At 36.9% G+C, this 25678-nt stretch overlaps 1 protein-coding gene across 5 annotated transcripts in view; it reads right to left on the bottom strand.

Annotated features, from left to right (window-relative positions):
* The window catches only part of BANK1 (B cell scaffold protein with ankyrin repeats 1), a 319844-nt gene that overhangs the window by 10180 nt on the left and 283986 nt on the right, over positions 1-25678 (bottom strand). For all 5 annotated transcript variants that reach the window (XM_001108807.5, XM_078002029.1, XM_078002032.1 and 2 more), the window contains 2 exons: positions 4084-4262; positions 1193-1256 (listed from right to left, as the gene is read on the bottom strand). In XM_001108807.5, coding sequence (XP_001108807.4) covers positions 1193-1256; positions 4084-4262 — 243 coding nt within the window. The remainder of the gene's footprint in view (positions 1-1192; positions 1257-4083; positions 4263-25678) is intronic.

The following is a 25678-nucleotide window of genomic DNA, read 5'->3' as shown; positions in this document are numbered from 1 at the left end:
AATTATTTTAGAAAGCATATTTGTGTTTTACAAACATTTTAAGGTGCTTAAAGAATTCGCTCTAGAAAAATACATAACTCTATAATATGAAGAGAAATGAATTTCAACATGAAGGACTAGCTAAAAGCTATGTAATATTAATGAAAATGGAAGAGATGGAAGCTTTCACACTCTTTTAGTGGCTGCTAGTTTTTAATTATCTGTGCAGGGGTAGAGTCTTGGGGAAACAGTGGTCAGATAGTGATAACACAATTTATTTTTAATTTTTGAATGTGTTGTTTATTTTAGCAAAATTTTATCATCTTAATAATGTTTGGCTTAACATAGAGTATTCCCTCCCCTAACCTCCACTGCTAGAGCAACTTTTAATTATTAGAAATTTTAAAATGATACACACATTGACAATTGTGAGAACTCACTGTATTAATATTTTAACTTATTCAAAAGTATGTCTCTTTAATCATTTGATTTCTTTTTTTTTTTCTTTTCTTTTTTTTTTTTTTTTTGAGATGGAGTCTTGCTCTGTCACCCAGGCTGGAATGTAATGGTGTGATCTTGGCTCACTGCAACCTCTGTGCCTCCCGGGGGGTTCAAGCAATTCTCCTGCCTCAGCATCCCGAGTAGTTGGGATTACAGGCATGCACTGCCATGGCTGGCTAATTTTTATATTTTTAGCAGAGACAGGGTTTCACCATTTGGCCAGGCTGGTCTTGAACTCCTATCCTCAAGTGATCCACCCACCTCGGCCTCCCAAAGTGCTGAGATTACAGGTGTGAGCCACCACACCCGGCCTTGATTTCTTGTATAATGGATTATTAAAAAATTGAACAGAGTTGTCCTATTTGCAACTTACATAGACATCAAAAGAAAGAGAGTAACAAGCATTTATTATATTTATAGCATAAAAAATACTTATAGTCTCTGGTTCATTATGAACTTTCATTATGAACCAGAGAATATGATAAGTATTTTTTATGTTAACTCACACAAGCACTCTCAGATGCATATATAATTATAGATGTGTATTTTGCAGACAAGGAATTTCACTACCAGAGATTAAGACCCTCTCTAGGTTAGACAGCTGGGAATTGTTGAGGTTTCGATTTGAACTCAGGCCCATTCATCTCCACAGTCCCTGAATTTTCAACTTAATCACTCTATTATTTTTGAATAGCAGGCGAATCTTACTTACTATAGACATTTTCTTCTTCTGGTCTTTTTCCAATAATGCAATCTCGTAGTTGTCGTAACTTCTCCTTAATGTAGAAACAACCAGGGCATAGTTATGATTTTCAAATTTTTATGGATCAAGATGAAAACATCAACTACTATAAGCAATACCAATGCCGCTACTTGATATTATTTGCTACTTATGATGTCTCAATTGCCATCCTTGATACTTTCCATGTGTTATCTTACTTAATTCTCACAGCTTAATGAAGTAAATGTCGTCATTCCATTTTGTAGATATGGAAACTGAGGTACAGAGAGGTATAGTAACTTTCCCAAATCATAATTCTAAGTAGTAGAGTCAAGATTGGATCCTAGAGTGCAATTCTTTGGGAAGCTGTTTTCTCAACCCAGTGCTTGTGGGGTCTATATTTGCTATTTGTTGTCCAAAAGCAGAAGGGTTACACAGTAATGGTTTGCTGCTGCCTGAGCCCATCTCCAGCCCCTGTATGGCACATTGCTTCCCAGTGTTCTAATTCTAAAAATCAGAGACTTAAAAGCAGATGAACATACATCTGTGATCTTTCTTTAATTCCAAATATTGAACATTATCTTTTTTTTTTTTTGAGACGGAGTCTCGCTCTGCCACCCAGGCTGGAGTGCTGTGGCCGGATCTCAGCTCACTGCAAGCTCCGCCTCCCGGGTTCCCGCCATTCTCCTGCCTCAGCCTCCCGAGTAGCTGGGACTACAGGCGCCTGCCACCTCGCCCGGCTAGTTTTTTGTATTTTTTAGTAGAGACGGGGTTTCACCGTGTTAGCCAGGATGGTCTCGATCTCCTGACCTCGTGATCCACCCGTCTCGGCCTCCCAAAGTGCTGGGATTACAGGCTTGAGCCACCGCGCCCGGCCTGAACATTATCTTTTTAAGCAAAATGTAAAACAAGCTAACATTTAATAATCTTGTTTTAGAACAGAACTTGAGAGTAGCACTCTTTCCTTAGGATTTTCCTGGAAACTTAGAAACCACTTTTCCTATTTAGTTGTTTCCATTGCCTTACAGATCTCTCCTACCAGTGGTGCCAAACTCTTCTTCAGGCACTCCGTGACTGTGAGTAGGAGTGAGGAGAGTGAAGGGCCAGGTTTTCCCTTCTCCACCATTTCATCTTCAATGCCAGGGATTCAACATGATTTTTAGTTATTCTGGAAACCAGTTTCCACTATTAACTCCATGTTTGTGCCATTTTCTTTCTTAGTTTCCTAGGATAATTCCTTCATCAGTAATAATATGATTTCAGTTACCTCTGATAACTTCATTAATATTCATAGGATACAAACAAATACTTTTGCAAGCTGCAAGAAAAATATTGAAAAGTACATAGGAATGCATATTTGTTTGCATGTGTGTGTGTTGAATAAACAGGAGGAATATTCATCTTTTTGTTGTTTGGATTTTGGCCAAGTCCCTTATGTTAAGCACTGACTGATTCCTCTGACAGAATTCAGACCAAGTCATTAAACTTTGTTGCTTATGGAAAGTAATCTTAGTATCTTTCAGCCTTTATTTTAAAAAATATATATTTTTAAAATAAACATGAACAATATTCATTATCCCACTATCACCTTATTATTAGGTGAGTCAGATCAATCTCTAAGTAGTGAGTATGAAGCACCTTAAATTCTTCCTAAAACAAGATTAAGTATAAATATACAATAAATATAAAAATAAGAATAACCAGAGTTTAATGAAACAACTAGTGAAATATTTCCAAAATGATATTTAAGTTGGATAACTCTAAATGGAAAACGTTATTATTTAAGAGTGTCAGGAGGATGAAATACAATTGACTTAATTCAACAAAATCTATACAATCTAACATTGCTAGGAATGTGATTTGTAGGTCTGCACCTAAACACGTGTGTATTGGTGATGACATTGACATGATTGAGAAGCAATATTGTAATTCTAATCATGAACAATGAAGACTTGTAGAACTCTACAATCAGTATTCTTTAGCATTTATTTGGCAAAATAATTGCCTTTGCTTAGTGTCACAAAATCTGGATGAGGTTCAGCCAAAAACCCACAACCATAACTGCCCTTAGAGACAGCTGGTTCCTAACAAGGCACAATCTCAGATGCACTGGGAAAGTCCCCTGGCCTATATACTGTATTGTTTGAAATTTCTCTATTTTGATTCTTTTTTATTGTTTAAAAATGTTTTCCTAAGCAATGTCTTTTAAATAAAAATTATCTCTTGGGAAAGTTACAATATTAAGCTATTATCAATTATTTATACTTTGGCCTAAATTTGCTTATTAAATGTGTTTAATCAAACAGCTATCTAGAACTGGGTTTTGAAGGAATGAGATTTCCTTGATAAGAAGAAAAAATTGTTAAAATATTTTTGGAGTGAAAAGGGATGGAATATGGGACTATGACTGTGTTATCTCTCACTGAATGTGTGGTATATTTTGTTTTCATGCTCATCTCAGAACCATGTCCTCCAATCCCATCTCAGGAGGTAAATCATATTTACAGAAGACAAGCTTATTTGAACTTAATATTCTTGGTATTTCTCTACAAACTGTGACTTACACTCTTCAGTGTAAAGATGCTTTAACTTAATTTCAGCAATGAGATTCAAAAAACACTCACTATACTAAAGACAGGTATTATAAGCTGATTAGGTATTAGCTTTGGTATACTGGGTTAGAGGATTGACTTCATCAATGGCTGGTGAACATAATACCTGGATATTTTCAAACATTTAATTGATTTCTTAAAGTATTTTTCTTAGTGGCTAGTTAAAAATAAAAGAACAGTTACCTGCATTCCTTGTGAAAGTTAAACAGTAACAAACTAGGGGCTCCACAAGTTATGGAATGTCCCAGAAAACATTGGGGCCAATATTACCTGCTGAATCATTTCCAGGCCACTTTTCCCCATCTGCCAGTGTTTAAATTTCTCCAGAGCTTCATCCATAGACATTTTCCCATTCTTGACTTTCTCTTGCAGGAGGATGAGTTCTTCCTGACCATCAGTTAGACAGCCCCTGAGAGTAGAAGAGGCTGGACTCTCTATCCGAGCTCTGTCTAAAATACAAAGGGAGGGTGCATTAATAGAAACTCCGGGTGTAGACAACTGGGAACAAAAGCACTCTACAAATAAGTAATTGGAGTAGCTTCTTCTTAACTCTCTATGAGCAGCTAAAGAATAAACCAGTATATTTTTAATGAGTTTATTTCTAAGGATGGAGGTGCCTGGAACCTAGTCTTAAGGGTTACAAAATTGTGTCTCATTACTGAGAAACAGAAAGGGACAAGGAGAGAAAGGACAGTAGCAAAGTTATATACTTTGCTAGTTGAGGGCAGTGCCAATTTTGTCTTCTTTTTCTGAGGATTATCAGAGATCATGTGCACAAAATACTTAGCATAGTGCTTGCCACACAGTAAGCTAAATAAATGTTAACATTAATATTAACAATAAATATCTTTAGAATAAACAGTCTTCTGAACTTTGGGAAAAGAGATGTCAACCAACATCCAAATGTCACAAAAGGCTTCACATCCTTTGAAAAGTTATTTCTGAAAGATTTAAAATAAATAATCAGTTATTTGGTAGTGAGATGCTTCCTTTTCTAAAGAGTTTATTTTGGAGCATGCCATGTATTATTTGCTTAGCACAAAAGGAATAGTAGATGGCCTAGCTTGAAGTACAGTGGTAGCAAATTGGCAGACCGTGGGTGAATTCAGTGTTTCCCTTGTCCACCATGGTGTTTAAAGACATAAATGGGCCTGCATGACTTTAAGGATGCTATGTGCTCTCTAGGTTACTGCAATCCTTGCCACACCTTAGAGTTACTGGATGACAACACACGTCTGCTACCTGCCTACCTGCTGGAACTCATTTGAGTTTGTACCTTCTCATTTACATATTTCCATTAAGTGCAACATACTTTTTGTATTATTTCAGGAGGGGTAGGTAACATGTCTTAATATACTATCAAATCTAAACATGCCCACAGAGTCTGAAAGGAGAGAATAGCCAGTCCTGCCTAACTGTATACCAGTCAGCTGTCCTTGGAGGGATCTGCCCGTTTCTGGGAGTGCTTCTTCAAGAAAGAAACAGATGAATTTGACTATCCAGACAATATTAACAAGGATTTGGGAAATGAGGAGGACATTCAAATTCTATAGTAATAATAATTTGTTGATATAATTAGGATTGGTTGTTCTGGAAAAGAGGTTTCAAGTATTTGATAGCAAATGTTATATGTTTAAAGAGGACTTGAGCCTTGGGGTTGTTCTGGAATGACCTCTAATGTTTCTCTCAGTTTCGAGAAGGACTATAATAGTGAATCTTGAAACACGGACACACAGATGGTTTCTTTCCAAAAAGATTCACGTGCACATCAAATTTCTCTATGGTCAATAATTCTGATTCCCACATGTGCTTTCTTTCTTTCCTTCCCTCTCCTCTCCTCTCCTCTCTCACTCTCTCCCTCCTTCCTCCTTGCTTCCTTCCTTTCTTCTTTCTTTCTTTCTTTCTTTCTTTCTTTCTTTCTTTCTTTCTTTCTTTCTTTCTTTCTTTCTTTCTTTCTTTCTCTCTCTCTTTCTTTCTCTTTCTTTCTTCTTTCTTTTCTTTCTTCCCTCCCTCCCTCTTTTCCTTCCTTTCTTCCTTCCTTCTCTCTCTCTCTTCCTCCCTCCCTCTCTCTCTTTCTTTCTTTCTTTCTTTCTTTCTTTCTTTCTTTCTTTCTTTCTTTCTTTCTTTCTCTCTCTCTCTCTCTTTCTTTCTTTCTCTCTCTCTCTCTCTCCACCCCCTTTCTTTTCTTTTCCTCTTTCTTTCTTTTTCTTTTTTTTTTTTTTTAACTTTTTCCCTTCTCACCATTTCCATTCAACACAGGGGCTTTCTTGACTTGTCTTTTCTTGTCTTTTCTCTTCAGAACCTATTCCTCCAGAACTAAGATGTCAACAGATTCTATACTCCAAATCTTCCTCTAAGGATGATGGAGCATGAAATCCCAGAGGAACTGGAGAAGCACAAGTTAGCCAGAGCGCTAACTTGCTCAGCAGCAAAAAGTACAGATAACAATTGAGATCTTGCTTCTCATACTGTTTGCTTTTTATAGGCCTCCACACTAAAATAGAGTTCATGAAATGCAGTTAGCAGTAGAATTCTATGTGCCATCCCTGCCAGAGGAGAGAGGTTGAGCATCACCATTTAACAGCTATGCCATTTAATTATCACCTCACTTCTGTCATCCTTTTGCCTAAGTGTGAATCCATTTTTATCTCAAGTAACCCAGGCAGCTGGATTTTCTGCTGTTCTGGAAGTTAGCTCAAGAAAAGTTTTCCCAGAAAACCGTACCAGTTTTAGTTTTGCTATATGTACAAGTTTAACTTAACAAATACTAACTCCTTTTAATAATATTTATTTCAATTACCCTTTCTTTTTTTCTCAATCTAGCTATTAAAATATAAGTAAGATGACTTTTTGGGGGGTATGGTGTTCAGTTGTATGATTGTGCAGAAAGAACAAAAGAACAAGCTAGGAGCAGCAGAGGTCTTAGATATTGTTTTGAGAGTGAGTTGTTTACAACTAAACTAATTTTACATAAATCTGCTTTTACTTTTTTTTAAGAGTAAAGAGATTAAAGCATTTGTCTTGATAAATTAGGATTAGGCATGACAAGTTACAAAGAAAAATGATTTAGGCATCTCACTACCTTTTATTCTAAGGGTATACAAGTCAAACCAAAACATGCAACCTGTAATTTTTGGTAGAGTTTATAAGATTACTTTATTGCATTTAGATAACAATTTGATGAGGAAAAGGAGGTAATGAAAGGTTTTCCGTCTTCCTAATTTTGTATTTTTTTTGGTTTACCTTCAGAAGAATTAGTATGAATTTAATATAATTTTCATTAAAAAACATTTGTCAGACAGCTAACTGTATATATGGTAGACTCCTGTCTCTTAGTGTAAAAGCTTCAAGGTAAACTACAGTTTTTACAAGTTAATTCCTTTTAAATAAATTTCTCTTTATAAGTATTTCCATTTGATCAAATATTGGTCATATAAACATCAACCAACCCATTGTAGTAAGTATATAAATATACAGATTAGGTACGAATGTAAATTGGGATTTTCATTAAAATTATTTACTAGGTGACTGGCTGAAAGGACTTTATTGAAAATTTGAAAGAAAACAACTTGATTGCCCAACAAAAAGTAATTTAAAATAGAAAATATTTACTTAATAAAAATATGTAGTCATTAAAAAAATAAAGATTGTGGCAACATAGAAAGTGCTTATTATATTATAACAAGTACAAAAGCAGGATACAAACTTATACACACATTAAAAATTTTAAGTGTCAAAGTTAAAATATACATATACATAATAAAGCATGAAAAGAAAATTTAAAAGATAATATACGTTGTTCTATTGTGATGCCATATTACATATGTAATTATTTTCTTATGATCTCCATCTTTCTATAATAATACTATATTGCTTTTACAATATAAAAAATTTCTGCCACTTGATTAATAGGCTTTCCCATGGAATGCATACCATTTCAATCCATGCCAGATATACCATGCTGTAAGTACCATGTCATACTATAAATATCATGTGATGTCACACCATACTGTACCATCATACCAAATTAGTTTGTGGCACTTGGAAAGAACTTCTCATAATAGGACTTAAATAAATAGGGTCCAGGTGCAGTGGCTGACACCTGTAATCCCGGCACTTTGGGAGGCTGAAGCAGGTGGATTGGTTGAGCCCAGGAGTTCCAGACCAGCCTGGGTAACACGGAGAGATCCCATCTCTCTAAAAACCAGCCTGTAGTCCCAGCTACTCGGGAGGCTGAGGTGGGAGGATTGCTTGAGCCTGAAAGATCAAGGCTGTAGTGAGCTGAGATCGCCACTGCCTTCCAGCCTGGGTGACACAGCACACCCTGGCTTAAGAAAAAAAAAGAGAGAGAGAGAAAGAGAGAGAAAAAAAGAGAGAGAGAGAGAGAAACAGAGAGAGAGAAAGAGAAAGAGAGAGAAAGACAGACCGAGAGGGCGAGAGAACGAGAACTAGTGACCAAGATTTAAATCTTAAGTTATTTTTTGTTACTTAGTTTGGGAATTGGTAGGTATATAAGCTCAGGTCCATATGGGCAAGTCAGGATATGTTTGGTCTATTGATTTATTTGTAAGTTCCAAGTAAGGCCTCTGCATCCCCTTAATTTTAGAGTTGCATATATTCTTTGAGATTTGTTTGTTTGTTTTGTTTTGTTTCATTTTGTTTTTGTTTTCGTTTTGAGGCAGTCTCCTTCTGTTGCCCTGGCTGAAGTGCAGTGGCACCACCTTGGTTCACTGCAGTCTTCGCCTTCTGAGTTCAAGTGATTCTCCTGTCTCAACCTCTTGAGTAGCTGGGATTACAGGCACGTGCCACCACAACTGGCTAGTTTTTGTATTTTTAGTAAAGATGGGGTCTCGCAATATTGACCAGGCTGGTCTTGAACACCTGGTCTCAAGTGATCTGCCTGCCTTGCCCTCCCAAAGTGCTGGGATTACAGGTGTGAGCCACCACATCTGGCATTTGATGTTTTATTTTAATGATTGTGATTTTAGAACATGATTTTTTCCCCCACCACTTAGAAGATACAGAAGAGTACTGAAAACTGAAATAACTGCCACTCATTATTATATTCTTCAGAAACAGGCACCATAAACATCTTGGTGGTCCTTCTTAAGTATCCACTTCTTTCCTTTTTTCTGATTAGGGTTACACTGACATAGTTCCTGTTTTTTTCTCTTAGTCATGTAGCCTAAGAATCTTTCCACGACATTAAATATTCTTTGAAAAATGGTTTTTAATGGGAGCATTATATTCCAAAGTTTGTATATGCAATAAAGTATTTAATCATTCTCTTACTAAGGGATTTTTTATTGTTTCCATTTTTCTCCACAATTATATGTTTTTGGAGCTTATAAGTCTTTCATACGAATCACTGGCTGCATTATTTATTTGGTTGGCATAGACTCATAAAAATATAATTTTTGAGTGTGACCACCTTTAAAGCTATTGATGTATACTTAGTGCCAATCTCCTTTCCTGGAACGTGTTGTCGTATACACTCTCACCAGTAGGATGAGGGAGTGTTTGTACTGTTTCACTTTTGATAGTATTTTGCATTATCCAATTCAAAGAAGTACACAAACTTTATAATAATTTTATAGTCTAAAGCTTTCTTTCATTGCCAGTGATTCTTGTGTCATTATAACTCTGAGTGTGGTAGCTTAAAGCATTGAATAAGTAACAGACTTTAATATCACATATGGCCACTAGCCCGGCCTCAATTTTTTTTTCCCAAGGGATTACCTTTCACCTCTTTTTAATTATCTTCTCTATCAATTTAGAAACATTCTTTCAAACTGTCATTTCTCTCTTCCTAAAGGAAAAGTATCCTATCAAAATGATTGGGATTCCCTCACATGTATAAGTTATTATAGAAAGAGTTGAGAATATTTAATCTCCCATTAGGAAAATAGCATTATTCTATCTTTTTAATAGGTACTTTTTGTGTATGTTTTGAATTTACAGTGAATAATTTCTTTTCTTTCATGATGTTGCCAAACAAATAATTCTGGTATATAAAAAAGTGAATTATTTATTAATTATATCCAGCTAGTTAAAATAATTTTTAAGAGTCTTATAGTTGATGTTTTCAAGTCTTCTGGCATGTATGTATATCATCTAAAAATAATGGAGAAAGTATCTCCTTCCCAATAATTACACGTTTTATTTTAGATGCATGTTACTGCAGTTGCTAGAAACTTCCAGGATAATGGTAAGTAAAAATGTTAATAGCGGGTATCCTTATCTTTTCCTGTTCCTAACAGGAATACCTCTACTTCTGAACTAATCACATATTTCTGATAATGTTAAGAAATTATTCTGTTTCTTATTGTACAAGATTTTTAAAAAATTATGAATACTTGAACAATAATTTTGTCTTTTTCATCAACTGAAATCATCATGTTTTTTAAAATAAAATAACTAGTACATTAATATTTCTACTCCATGAGATGGTTCATATAATATAAAAATTCTCCTTTTCTTTAAATTTGAAATAACTTACTGGCAAAACTTATTCTGGTTAACTATTGAGTTAAAATGTATACAAACATGCCTTGGTCATTAGTCTAGTGATATTTTAAATTTTTATTTATCACTTGACATAATTTTATTAATGAGTATTTCCTTGGTGTTTTGGGGGATGTATCTTTTTAAAGCAGAGCATAGTTTTGGCTTGAGGAAGTTAAAAATATAGCACTCTGGCACATCATCTATTTAAACTGAAAAACAGCAGGTGCAAGAAAGATCATTCTGACCTTTCAGTTGTTTCCCAAAAGCAGAAGACTAAATTCCTACGGTAAAGACACTCACACTATACAAGAAGGAAAAGCAATATCCTTAGCTTCAAAGAGGAGAAGTTGAGACTACAAGGATTCTGTAGATACCTTGTTAGAATAACTCTTGTCTTTTAAGCCTCTCATTTTCTTTTTTTTAATTTTTTAAATTTTTTAATATTTATTTATTTATTTCTTTTTCAGAATTAAGAAGACTTTATTCAATTTAATAAGGAAAAAGTCACCAATCTCCATCCCAATAAGTGGGAAAGGCTTATAAATAGGTGAAAATAGGAAGGGACAACAACCATGAAACGGTACCTACCGCAGTAATAATCAGTGACATACACATTAAAGCAACCTAAAATACCATTTTGCACATAGCGGGTTGGCAAACAATCTACAATTTACAAATAGGGCAATGCAAATACTGCTAAGTATTCGGAGACATGAGAACTTGCATTTACTCTGATTGGGTATGTAAATATGAAGAAACATTTGAAAATTTTTAATAAACTTGAAGATGACTTGCTTGGGATTTAGCAATTCCATTAGAGAAATCCTCACACATGTGCAAAAGAAGGCATGCATTATCCATTCCAGCTTTTTATAAAAGTGAAAAACTAGAAACAACCCAATGCTCATAAATAAGATGCTGGATATACATAATTATGTTGTAGTCATATAATGGAATTCAGTAGTGTAAACAAGCATGCTAGTGTTACATAAATCAACATGAATACATTGCTGAAACATTCAGTAAAAATGTACATTGCAGAAGTACATATGGAGCAAGATATTACAATATTTACTTTTTTTTTTTTTTTGAGATGGAGTGTTGCTCTTGTCACCCAGGCTGGAGTACAGTGGCACCATCTTGGCTCACTGCAACCTCTGCCTTCCGGGTTCAAGCAATCCTCCTGCCTCAGCCTCCTGAGTAGCTTGGATTACAAATGCCTGCCACCATGCCCGGCTATTTTTTGTACTTTTAGTAGAGATGGGGTTTTGCCATGTTTTCCAGGCTAGTCTCCAACTCCTGACCTCAGGTGATCCACCCACCTCAGCCTCCCAAAGTGCTGGGATTACAGGCGTGAGTCACCATGCCCGGCCTACATAAATTTTTTTAACACCTGAAAAATCATGCTGTATTTTGTGTGGACATATTCAAATGTTTACACTATGGGAATAGACGCTTAGATGAGGATGATAAACACAAAATCTAGTATTCTGTGGAGAAAGGATTTAAGATGGAGAAGGTATCACAGAGTTTCAATGATATAGTATGTAATTTCATAGAACTTGATGATGAGTTGAAGGCTGTTCATCACAATGTTTATTCTAGTTTTCTCTATGTCTGAAATATCCCAAACTAAAATTTTTTTGTTTGTTTGTTTTTATTTTTATTTTTTTTATTATTATTATACTTTGAGTTCTAGGGTACATGTGCATAACGTGCAGGTTTGTTACATATGTATACTTGTGCCATGTTGGTGTGCTGCAACCATCAACTCATCAGCACCCATCAACTCGTCATTTACATCAGGTATAACTCCCAATGCAATCCCTCCCCCCTCCCCCCTCCCTATGATAGGCCCCGGTGTGTGATGTTCCCCTTCCCGAGTCCAAGTGATCTCATTGTTCAGTTCCCACCTATGAGTGAGAACATGCGGTGTTTGGTTTTGTGTTCTTGTGATAGTTTGCTAAGAATGATGGTTTCCAGCTGCATCCATGTCCTTACAAAGGACACAAACTCATCCTTTTTTATGGCTGCATAGTATTCCATGGTGTATATGTGCCACATTTTCTTAATCCAGTCTGTCACTGATGGACATTTGGGTTGATTCCAAGTCTTTGCTATTGTGAATAGTGCCGCAATAAACATACGTGTGCATGTGTCTTTATAGCAGCATAATTTATAATCCTTTGGGTATATACCCAGTAATGGGATGGCTGGGTCATATGATACTTCTAGTTCTAGATCCTTGAGGAATCGCTATACTGTTTTCCATAATGGTTGAACTAGTTTACAATCCCACCAACAGTGTAAAAGTGTTCCTATTTCTCCACATCCTCTCCAGCACCTGTTGTTTCCTGACTTTTTAATGATCGCCATTCTAACTGGTGTGAGATGGTATCTCATTGTGGTTTTGATTTGCATTTCTCTGATGGCCAGTGATGCTGAGCATTTTTTCATGTGTCTATTGGCTGTATGAATGTCTTCTTTTGAGAAATGTCTGTTCATATCCTTTGCCCACTTTTTGATGGGGTTGTTTGTTTTTTTCTTGTAAATTTGTTTGAGTTCTTTGTAGGTTCTGGATATTAGCCCTTTGTCAGATGAGTAGATTGCAAAAATTTTCTCCCATTCTGTAGGTTGCCTGTTCACTCTGATGGTTCACTCTGATGGTTTCTTTTGCTGTGCAGAAGCTCTTTAGTTTAATTAGATCCCATTTGTCAATTCTGGCTTTTGCTACTGTTGCTTTTGGTGTTTTAGACATGAAGTCTTTGCCCATGCCTATGTCCTGAATGGTACTACCTAGGTTTTCCTCTAGGATTTTTATGGTATTAGGTCTAACATTTAAGTCTCTAATTCATCTTGAATTAATTTTCATATAAGGAGTAAGGAAAGGATCCAGTTTCAGCTTTCTACTTATGGCTAGCCAATTTTCCCAGCACCATTTATTAAATAGGGAATCCTTTCCCCATTTCCTGTTTCTCTCAGGTTTGTCAAAGATCAGATGGCTGTAGATATGTGGTATTATTTCTGAGGACTCTGTTCTGTTCCATTGGTCTATATCTCTGTTTTGGTACCAGTACCATGCTGTTTTGGTTACTGTAGCCTTGTAGTATAGTTTGAAGTCAGGTAGCGTGATGCCTCTAGCTTTGTTCTTTTGACTTAGGATTGTCTTGGAGATGCGGGCTCTTTTTTTTTGGTTCCATATGAACTTTAAAGCAGTTTTTTCCAATTCTGTGAAGAAACTCATTGGTAGCTTGATGGGGATGGCATTGAATCTATAAATTACCTTGGGCAGTATGGCCATTTTCACGATATTGATTCTTCCTATCCATGAGCATGGTATGTTCTTCCATTTGTTTGTGTCCTCTTTGATTTCACTGAGCAGTGGTTTGTAGTTCTCCTTGAAGAGGTCCTTTACATCCCTTGTAAGTTGGATTCCTAGGTATTTTATTCTCTTTGAAGCAATTGTGAATGGAAGTTCATTCATGATTTGGCTCTCTGTTTGTCTGTTACTGGTGTATAAGAATGCTTGTGATTTTTGCACATTAATTTTGTATCCTGAGACTTTGCTGAAGTTGCTTATCAGCTTAAGGAGATTTTGGGCTAAGACAATGGGGTTTTCTAAATATATAATCATGTCATCTGCAAACAGGGACAATTTGACTTCTTCTTTCCCTAACTAAAGACCCTTTATTTCTTTCTCTTGCTTGATTGCCCTAGCCAGAACTTCCAACACTATGTTGAATCGGAGTGGTGAGAGAGGGCATCCCTGTCTTGTGCCAGTTTTCAAAGGGAATTTTTCCAGTTTTTGCCCATTCAGTATGATATTGGCTGTGGGTTTGTCATAAATAGCTCTTATTATTTTGAGGTACGTTCCATCAATACCGAATTTATTGAGCGTTTTTAGCATGAAGGGCTGTTGAATTTTGTCAAAAGCCTTTTCTGCATCTATTGAGATAATCATGTGGTTCTTGTCTTTGGTTCTGTTTATATGCTGGATTATGTTTATTGATTTGTGAATGTTGAACCAGCCTTGCATCCCAGGGATGAAGCCCACTTGATCATGGTGGATAAGCTTTTTGATGTGTTGCTGAATCCGGTTTGCCAGTATTTTATTGAGGATTTTTGCATCGATGTTCATCAGGGATTGGTCTAAAATTCTCTTTTTTGGTTGTGTCTCTGCCAGGCTTTGGTATCAGGATGATGTTGGCCTCATAAAATGAGTTAGGGAGGATTCCCTCTTTTTCTATTGATTGGAATAGTTTCAGAAGGAATGGTACCAGCTCCTCCTTGTACCTCTGGTAGAATTTAGCTGTGAATCCATCTGGTCCTGGACTTTTTTTCGTTGGTAGGCTATTAATTATTGCGTCAATTTCAGAGTCTGCTATTGGTCTATTCAGGGATTCAACTTCTTCCTGGTTTAGTCTTGGAAGAGTGTAAGTATCCAGGAAATTATCCATTTCTTCTACATTTTCCAGTTTATTTCCATAGAGGTGTTTATAGTATTCTCTGATGGTAGTTTGTATTTCTGTGGGGTCGGTGGTGATATCCCCTTTATCATTTTTTATTGCGTCAATTTGATTCTTCTCTCTTTTCTTCTTTATTAGTCTTGCTAGCGGTCTGTGAATTTTGTTGATCTTTTCAAAAAACCAACTCCTGGATTCATTGATTTTTTGGAGAGTTTTTTGTGTCTCTATCTCCTTCAGTTCTGCTCTGTCTTAGTTATATTTCTTGCCTTCTGCTAGCTTTTGAATATGTTTGCTCTCGCTTCTCTAGTTCTTTTAATTGCGATGTTAGAGTGTCAATTTTAGATCTTTCCTGCTTTCTCTTGTGGGCATTTAGTGCTATAAATTTCCCTCTACACACTGCTTTAAATGTGTCCCAGAGATTCTGGTATGTTGTATCTTTGTTCTCATTGGTTTCAAAGAACATCTTTATTTCTGCCTTCATTTCGTTATGTACCCAGTAGTCATTCAGGAGCAGGTTGTTCAGTTTCCATGTAGTTGAGCGGTTTTGATTGAGTTTCTTAGTCCTGAGTTCTAGTTTGATTGCACTGTGGTCTGAGAGACAGTTTGTTATAATTTCTGTTCTTTTACATTTGCTGAGGAGTGCTTTACTTCCAATTACATGGTCAATTTTGGAGTAAGTACGATGTGGTGCTGAGAAGAATGTATATTCTGTTGATTTTGGGTGGAGAGTTCTATAGATGTCTATTAGATCTGCTTGCTGCAGAGATGAGTTCAATTCCTGGATATCCTTGTTAACTTTCTGTCTCGTTGATCTGTCTAATGTTGACAGTGGAGTGTTGAAGTCTCCCATTATTATTGTATGGGAGTCTAAGTCTCTTTGTAAGTCTCTAAGGACTTGCTTTATGAATCTGGGTGCTCCTGTATTGGGTGCATATATATTTAGGATAGTTAGCTCTTCCTGTTGAATTGATCCCTTTACCATTATGTAATGGCCTTCTTTGTCTCTTTTGATCTTTGATGGTTTAAAGTCTGTTTTATCAGAGACTAGGATTGCAACCCCTGCTTTTTTTTGTTCTCCATTTGCTTGGTACATTTTCCTCCATCCCTTTATTTTGAGCCTATGTATGTCTCTGCATGTGAGATGTGTCTCCTGAATACAGCAGACTGATGGGTCTTGACTCTTTATCCAGTTTGCCAGTCTGTGTCTTTTAATTGGAGCATTTAGTCCATTTACATTTAAGGTTAATATTGTTATGTGTGAACTTGATCCTGCCATTATGATATTAACTGGTTATTTTGCTCATTAGTTGATGCAGTTTCTTCCTAGCCTCGATGGTCTTCACATTTTGGCATGTTTTTGCAATGGCTGGTACCGGTTGTTCCTTTCCATGTTTAGTGCTTCCTTCAGGGTTTCTTGTAAGGCAGGCCTAGTGGTGACAAAATCTCTAAGCATTTGCTTATCTGTAAAGGATTTTATTTCTCCTTCACTTATGAAACTTAGTTTGGCTGGATATGAAATTCTGGGTTTAAAATTCTTTTCTTTAAGAATGTTGAATATTGGCCCCTACTCTCTTCTGGCTTGGAGAGTTTCTGCCAAGAGATCTGTTGTTAGTCTGATGGGCTTCCCTTTGTGGGTAACCCGACCTTTCTCTCTGGCTGCCCTTAAGATTTTTTCCTTCATTTCAACTTTGGTGAATCTGGCAATTATGCGTCTTGGAGTTGCTCTTCTCGAGGAGTATCTTTGTGGCGTTCTCTGTATTTCCTGAATTTGAATGTTGGCCTGCCCTACTAGGTTGGGGAAGTTCTCCTGGATGATATCCTGAAGAGTGTTTTCCAACTTGGTTCCATCTTCCCCCTCACTTTCAGGTACCCCAATCAGACGTAGATTTGGTCTTTTTTCATAATCCCATACTTCTTGCAGGCTTTGCTCATTTCTTTTTCTTCTTTTTTCTTTTGGTTTCTCTTCTCGCTTCATTTCATTCATTTTATCCTCAATCGCTGATACTCTTTCTTCCAGTTGATCGAGTCGGTTACTGAAGCTTGTGCATTTGTCACGTATTTCTGGTGTCATGGTTTTCATCTCTTTCATTTCGTTTATGACCTTCTCTGCATTAATTACTCTAGCCATGAAAAATTCTTCCACTTTTTTTTCAAGATTTTTAGTTTCTTTGCGTTGGGTACGTAATTCCTCCTTTAGCTCTGAGAAATTTGATGGACTGAAGCCTTCTTCTCTCATCTCGTCAAAGTCATTCTCCGTCCAGCTTTGATCCGTTGCTGGCGATGAGCTGCGCTACTTTGCCGGGGGAGATGCGCTCTTATTTTTTGAATTTCCAGCTTTTCTGCCCTGCTTTTTCCCCATCTTTGTGTTTTTATCTGCCTCTGGTCTTTGATGATGGTGATGTACTGATGGGGTTTTGGTGTAGGTGTCCTTCCTGTTTGATAGTTTTCCTTCTAACAGTCAGGACCCTCAGCTGTAGGTCTGTTGGAGATTGCTTGAGGTCCACTCCAGACCCTGTTTGCCTGGGTATCAGCAGCAGAGGCTGCAGAAGATAGAATATTGCTGAACAGTGAGTGTACCTGTCTGATTTTGCTTTGGAGGCTTCTTCTCAGGGGGGTACTCCACCCTGTGAGGTGTGGGGTGTCAGACTGCCCCTAGTGGGAGATGTCTCCCAGTTAGGCTACTCAGGGTTCAGGGACCCACTTGAGCAGGCAGTCTGTCCCTTCTCAGATCTCAACCTCTGTGTTGGGAGATCCACTGCTCTCTTCAAAGCTGTCAGACAGAGTCATTTGCGTCTGCAGAGGTTTCTGCTGCGTTTGTTATTGTTCACTGTGCCCTGTCCCCAGAGGTGGAGTCTACAGAGACAGGCAAGTTTCCTTGAGCTGCTGTGAGCTCCACCCAGTTTGAGCTTCCCAGCAGCTTTGTTTACCTACTTAAGCCTCAGCAATGGCGGGCGCCCCTCCCCCAGCCTTGCTGCTGCCTTGCCGGTAGATCACAGACTGCTGTGCTAGCAATGAGGGAAGCTCCGTGGGCGTGGGACCCTCCCGGCCAGGTGTGGGATATAATCTCCTGATGTGCCTGTTTGCTTAAAGCGCAGTATTGGGGTGGGAGTTACCCAATTTTCCAGGCGTTGTGTGTCTCAGTTCCCCTGGCTAGGAAAAGGGATTCCCTTCCCCCTTGCGCTTCCCAGGTGAGGCGATGCCTCGCCCTGCTTAAGCTCTCGCTGGTCGGGCTGCAGCAGCTGACCAGCACCGATTGTCTGGCACTCCCCAGTGAGATGAACCCAGTACCTCAGTTGAAAATGCAGAAATCACCGGCCTTCTGTGTCGCTCGTGCTGGGAGTTGGAGACTGGAGCTGTTCCTATTCGGCCATCTTGCTCCACCCCCAAAGCCTCTCATTTTCACAGTTTACTATTCTTTGTCTAATTCAGTAGCTAAGTAACTGTCTAACTGCTTTTTTGAGTCTTCATTTTCTTTGAGGGCTCCAGTGCCATGTGAAACTATTAAGCTTTTCTCTTGTTAATCTATTTTACATCAATTTAATTCTCAGTCCTGGCTTGTACCCTAAGAAGATGGAGGTGGAGTGTTTTTGCCACTACAGTCTTTTGCCCACATTTCAGTGTGTATCTTTTTATGAGGGAGATTATATAACATGGTATTTGGAGCCAGGTAGATGAGGGCTTAAAGCTCTTTCTCATTTCATTTTTGTAAACTCCAGTTTCTTTGTCTATAAATGAAGGTAAATAATCCCCTTGTAACAGAGTTGTTGCAAGAGTTGAAGGAGCTAATATGTGTAATGTGCTTTGTTGTGTTTCAGGCTTCTGTTAAAGCTCAGGAAAGTTGTAGTGAGAGTTGTTAAAATGATTACCTGAAATAGTACAGAAGGTGATTACAAGTTCGGCCTCCAGAGTATAACAGAATTGAGTTCAAATTTCACCTCTACCATTTCTTAGCTCTGTGTCCTTGGTTACAAATAATCAATCCATTTTAGAAAGGAAAATAATATCTATCTCATATCTTTGAGGTTTTAATGAACGATTGCTATGCAGATGATTAACACATTTGTCCTCAATGACTGTTCCTGCTCTGTGAGAATGTTTTAACTGATATGAATTTATTGTGATGACTGCTGTTATACATAATCTTGTTTTGTATGTGGTTATAAAGACTATACATATATATGTATTTGTATATACATATATATGAAGGAATTGGAAAGTAGTTACTTTTTAAAATGCAGATTTTAAAATCTTTTTTTATTAATAAAGTAATGAATGAAAAAACATTTTCTTTCTAGTTCCTAGGTATTTTTATATTTTTTGGTCATTGTAACCAGATTATTGCTACTCAATTAGCAATAATTATGTTACATTACATATTTTTTATCACCAATACTTTACATTCATATCTTATAAAGAAATTTACAATAATTATTTAAGTTTACTTCAGTAGTTTTAATACTGTAATTTCTTTTTAAGCTTTTTATTTTGTTTAATTCCTCATTAGTTAGCATATTTTTTGGTTGATACTTTCATAATGACAGAATGGCTATCTTTTCTAAAATTTTGGATATCCAAAAATTATTTTATATTCTTCTTACATGAACAAAATACCTGACTAAATATAAACTTCTTAAGTTGCAGTTTTTTTTCTCAAATAGACTTGGTATTCCATTATCTCAAGTTTCTGTAACACAGATTCTCTAATTTTTTAATGGATTTTGTTAATTTAGTAGAAAATCTAAGTTAAAATACTTGCTCAATACTTTAAGATTGTTTCTTTTTCCTTAGAATCAAAAAGATTTGCTAGGGTGCTTTTAAACACAAACAACGCTCCTTACTTTTTCGTGTCTCATAGTGAGCCCACTCGATCTGCATTATTCATCCTCCAACTTCCCACTTCTCCAAAGATTAGCTTAATAAAGTCATTGATTGTATTTTCTATTCTAGTTTTAAAAAACCTGTCATACTTGAGTTGTATCTCTGTTCTCCACATCTTATTAGTTTTCGGTCTTTCCATGTACTGAGAACAAATCCTTCTTTAATATGTTCTCTAATTCACTGATTTATTTTCATCTAGTGTGAGTCCCTTTTGTTGTGACCGATGTGGATTTTATTTTGCTGTTGAAACTTTAGCTTCTTATTTTATTTTATTTTTATCATACTTCCTCTTGTCAATACCTTTTCTTCATGTCACATGTTTAATCTCATTCTGGTATCTCAGCTCAAATGTCTTTCACATATTTTGCTTTCATCTCAGTCTAACCTTGGCCCTTGACTTTCTGCTGCTATTTCCTCTCCATATTTTCCATTTTTTTAATGAGTTCAAACTTTCCTGACATTTTCTTTTTTGGCCCTTGCATTTTGTCACCAACTGCCTAGTACTGAACCTGAAAGTGGGATATTTCAGTTGAAATTAACACATACTGCCTTAGAACTTTTGAAAAAGTTAAAATATTTATAAAAAGCTTCATATTTAAGCAGTTATGCATTGGTAGCTGAAAAGTGCTGTGTGTGTGTGTGTGTGTGTTTGTGTGTGTGTGTATTTCCCATTTTTTCCATGTTGATAGCTTGGTGCTTTTGATACGATATCTGACAACCTTCCTCATTAATAAATAAATCACTAACAGAAGTATAATTATTCTGAGTCTTTACAAAAAAAAAATTATCCTTCCTTTCTTCTGGAGTAGTTTTAGTTGATGAACTTTTTGTTTGTTCTCATCTTTAATACTTCTGGCGTGGTGGCTCATGCCTGTAATCCCAGCACTTTGGGAGGCCAAGGTAGGTGGATCACGAGGTCAAGAGATCAAGACTATCCTGGCCAACATGGTGAAACTCTGTCTCTACTAAAAATACAAAAATTAGCTGGGCATGGTGGTGCATGCCTGTAGTCCTAGCTACTCAGGAGGCTGAGGCAGGAGAATCGGATGAACCCGGGAGGCAAAGCCTGCAGTGAGCCGAGATCATGCCACTCTACTCCAGCCTGGCGACAAAGCGAGACTCTGTCAAAAAAAAAAACCCAAAAAACCAAAAAAACAAAAACACATCTATGGAATCATTTTTCACCAAGGCTCTTGGTGTTTATATGTCCTTTGGTTCTTTCCCTGTGTTCAGGGATGGACTGCAGAAATCTTTAATAGGTGCAGTTCACAACTCAAGATCCCAGGAGTTAGCAGGTTTTTGTCTAATGCAGCTGCCACGATAGAGGTGGGACATGATTCCCTGGCACTATGTATCTAAGTCTGTGCATAAATTTCTAACAGACTTCTTCACCTTCCCATCCCTCCATTGTAGAGCTTTACTTTAGAGTCCCAGGACCAGCCAAGTGTAGCATTACCCTCCTACACCCCACTTTCAACTGGAAGGAATATTTTATGCATGTACATGGAAAGATCAGAGCTGGGACACAGAGTACTTGTAAAAATTAACATTTATGTAGCAGAGAGGTAGCTGGGGTCAGGAGGTAAGGGAGGGATTAAATATCTTTCCACCTTCTATTATGAGCAAAGGACTGATTTGTTTCATAGACAGTAGGGGTAGACTACTGATTTTTAAATTTGTCTCAATTAACTTTTCTCAACCTTAGAATTAATTGGAATTAGTTCTAGATGCCAGTAAGCTTATTTTCCAGTCTTTGTTCTCCCTGTTATTAAGAATTTCATCTTTTTTGTGTGTGCTTTGACTACATTTCTGAGATACAACACTGTGAGTTGCTAACATATTGCTATTTCAGACAAAACTGAGCTATTACACAAAATTTTCAAGGTATGACTTTAACAACAACAAAAAACTTTTGTGAGCAATATGACAAATGGAAATGTAAGTATACTGGAAAAGAGAAAAGAGGCCATTATTCTTTTATGGAGTACAAATGACCACATTTTGACAATTTTCCCTCTTTTCTGTTTAATATATCCAGTACTGGCAAAAACAGCCCGATGAAAATACCTCAGAGATCAGCATTCTCTTTTTCCCATGTAAGGGTAATATCTTCCCCATTTCTCCAGGTCTCCTGCTTCTAGACAATTTTATTATTTAACATTTATCAAAGCGCTACAGCAACATACACTTATAGAACACAGAAAGGATATGTTGCCTGACTACCTCTTTCCCATCAGTATGCACACTCCTGCCCTACAAAAGACCAGCCAATAATGGTTTTGTAGTCTGGAGTGAGGACTTGGTGCGCAGGGACTATACTAGGGATTACAAGCTCATAAGTCTATAGGGGCCATGCAGATAAAATTACTGAGCAAATAAGATTTAGTACTTACTTGTTAAATACATTTGAATAGTTTTCATTAGCAAAAATAAATATGTTCCTTCATTTTTTTCATAAACTGACTCTCTTGATATCTCTTTTATTTTCTCACTTTTGATAGAATTATGACTTTAGAGAAATGTGTTCCAAATATAAGAAGACAACACGGAAAGCATGATAACAAATGATAATAGTCATTTGTTGCAATTCGTACATTTATATAATAGGGAGTGGTTGGAAATTTGAATATTTCAGGAAACATGGTCTTAAATGCTGGCAAAAGTTTTAAATTATATTGTGTGGGTTATTGTTAAAATATAATTTACTTAGGGGCTAAGTTTGACCACACGTAGTCTCTGAAACATAGTTTCTTTTGGTGGGAATTTTTTACATGTTGATTTTGAGATTTTTGCTGATTACTATCTCATCTATTCGACTTTTAGTCCATATCTAAGGTAGGGCTAGGCAACCAAAGTTTAAAAGCTCTGCAAATAATTCTTATGCTCATCTGAGTTGGAAGTGACTGGTATAGGCAGTTGGTTAGGGTGGATGTGCTCCTTCTACCCACAGAACCTTGCCCTTCAAAGAAATGGTTTTTTAAGCAGCAGCCAATCCGTACAGATTGGCAGCAACCTGATTCTTGCCTGTTTGGAGGCAAGAATTCGGCTGAGGGGCATAAGGCACAGGAGAGACCAAGGCAAGTTTTAGATAGAGTAGTATTGAAAGTTTATTAAAAGGTTTTAGAGCAGGAATGAAAGGAAGTAAGGTACACTTGAAAGAGGGCCAAGTGGGCAACCTGAGAGATCCAAGTGCCCTTGACATGGGGTTTTAAACATTGGTATGGTTCTGGGGTTAGTGTCTCTCCTCCTTTGATTTTTCCTTGGGGCAGGCTATCTGCAAACGCAGTGCCCTGCCAGCACCTGGGAGGAGCCGCATGTGCAGTATGTTTACTGAAGTTGTGCATATGCTCATTTAGGTGTTTTTCCCTTACCAGTTGAGCGTTCCTAGAGAAAAGTCATATGCCAGTTAAACCCCACCATTTTGCCTCTTAGTGCACATGCTTGCGCCCACTTGTCCAACTCCTGAGATCTTATTGGGAAGCTGCTGATCACCAGCTTCAGATGTTTTCTGTCTATTGAGAGACTGCCTTTCGCTGGCACTGGCTGTGACCAATTATGGTTTTAGAGAGACAGTTTAACAACTACCTAACCATAACCTGGTGGTCGTATGATATTCCTGGGTGGGTAGCCCTCTTCTGCCGTGCTCGTGTCTGCCTAGCTGCCTACACTAACAGTTTGCCCTCTAAGAGTGAGAGCAACAACACACCCTTGATAAGGTTCATTTGCCTATATGGCTGAGGACATCTGTGGATGTAATCCATGATCACAGGGAGGCAGCTTGTTCAGAATGCTTGAACCTCGTCAGTTGCCACATGTCATATCCAAGGTAAGACTATGCTAGTAAGATGGGGATGATCTTGACATAGATAGAAAAGGCCCTTCTGTACAGTCCAAGATGTGAACAAACTTGACCCTAGACTATATATGATTTTGTAAAATAAGGAAAATTAGCCAGATATTTCCATCTTTGAACAAGGAGCCCTTAAATTCTTTCAACATTTTTGACTTGATCATGTTCACTTAGAAATCTTCTAATGACTAAGTATATTTTATAGAAACTTTATTATCTGGCAGAGACCAAATAATGCAAGCAATCTAGTCACTGGAAAGCCATCTTCCTTTATTATAGGTTTAATGACTGGAATTGGGGGTATGAATCAGTCTTCTGTGAGCTTCGATAACGTAACCCAGACTTCAAGATCCTGATCAGCTCCAAAGACACTGGCAAAATGCAGTTCTCTGTCTTCCAGCATTGAAGAACAAACCCTTGATGGCTCTATAAAGCTCAGTTTTGGGAAGGAGGATGGAAGTGCGTTTGTTCATCTATGATAGCACTCCTTAGCATTTTCTAATTTCAAATCCAAATTGGGAAAATTGACTTTTAAACTGTTTTGATGGAAAATTTTATCTGTGATCCAAAGTCTTCAGCATTTTTCCTTACATTTTTTCAAGATGTGAAAACTGAGTTGAAGAAATCTGTTGAGTTTCCATGGAAATGGTGCCAATTAATTATTTTTTTCTTCCTTAGGAAAATTCCTTGACTTAGCAATAATGTAACTTCCTGGCAATCCCTTGCCAGTCTTAAACTTAGTGCACTTGAAATGCTTATACTTTCAATGGGAAAATAGTTGAATCTCATAATCCCTTTTCCCTCCAGCATATAGAGGAAGAATTAAATAATAATTCCTGTTTACCTTCTTTAGAGAACTTGTCTAGTCCCTTTAGAAAATCTTGCCTCTGAAAAACATTATATAAAAGGCCCTTTTTATTGTTTTCTACCAAATAAAGAGATTATCACTGGTGAAGTATGTACTGCTTTTCCTAGTACACCATGAAATCCCAGGATATTTGAAGAATATTCATTAATTAGGTAATAAGCAGTTTTCATTGCCTAGTATGTTACATGGACTGAATGGTCATAATATCTGCAACAGTTTAGAGAAATACGGTTGGATGAAATCAGCCTTTTTAGGTATTTAAGTACTTAATTCTTTTATTTCTAAATATTCCAAAGTATTCCTAATTATCTTTTTTTCATGCTAACTGCTGATTTCCTGTACACTATAGTCATCAGGGAGGTTTTTAGAGAAACATTTGGTAAGGATTGATGTTCCCTTAGTCCTTACAAATAAAACAATATTCTGTTCAATTCTGGTATATTACTGATATCCAGAAATAAAGGAATGTAAGGAAACTGCTCTAAGATGACTAATCAAAAATATCATCAATAAGTTGGACTTAAGTATGTACAGAGAAAAAATATTACAGATAAAATATGATTAAAATGTTAGTATCTGAGTCCCCACAGAATTTAAAAAAATCTAGTGGTAATTGACCTTGATTATGCAAATTAGGTAACAAGATATAGACAGACAGTAATCAATACAATATTCCATAATTAGGTCCTCGTTTCCCTTTACCACACTCTCCTCCCCTTTTTCTGTGTGCAGATGGGTACTAGTTGTCTATACAAGGTAGAATAATGATAGGGCTGTACTAAGCTTAACAGATACTAGCAGCCCTTCCAGGCATTGCTCTCTGTGGGATGGCCAGAAGGATAATTGATATAATCAAACATTCAAAGGATCTCTTCATTACACTTGATACTCGTCACTTCCCTTCATCTCCTGTGGCCCTCTTCGCATTTTCCCCTTACTTCTAACATAATTTAATTAAAAATATGGTAATTGAATAACTTATAAGAAAAACACTTCAGGGATTTTTCTCCCAAAAAGCTCAAAGCATCTCCTCTCTTCATTCTTTCCAAAGCTCTGTGAGGTACATAGGGGAAGCCAGGTAGAAATAATCTCATCTACTTCGTTTAATTCTTTAGTAGCTCTTCTGATCCTAATTGTACAATGATCTCACATGGAGCTTTGCATTTATTTCTTGAGAGAGCTGAAGGCACAGTGGGATGATAATAGTAGACTTAAAAAGGATCTATCTTCCTCCTTAAATATGAAATCACTAAAAATGGAAAACTGTCAAATAAAGAGTTTTTTGCATGTAAATTT

Source organism: Macaca mulatta, chromosome 5, assembly GCF_049350105.2.
Source record: "Macaca mulatta isolate MMU2019108-1 chromosome 5, T2T-MMU8v2.0, whole genome shotgun sequence".
Lineage (NCBI taxonomy): Eukaryota > Metazoa > Chordata > Mammalia > Primates > Cercopithecidae > Macaca > Macaca mulatta.
Note: the sequence above shows the minus strand (reverse complement) of the source record. Positions and strands in the feature narration are given on the sequence as shown.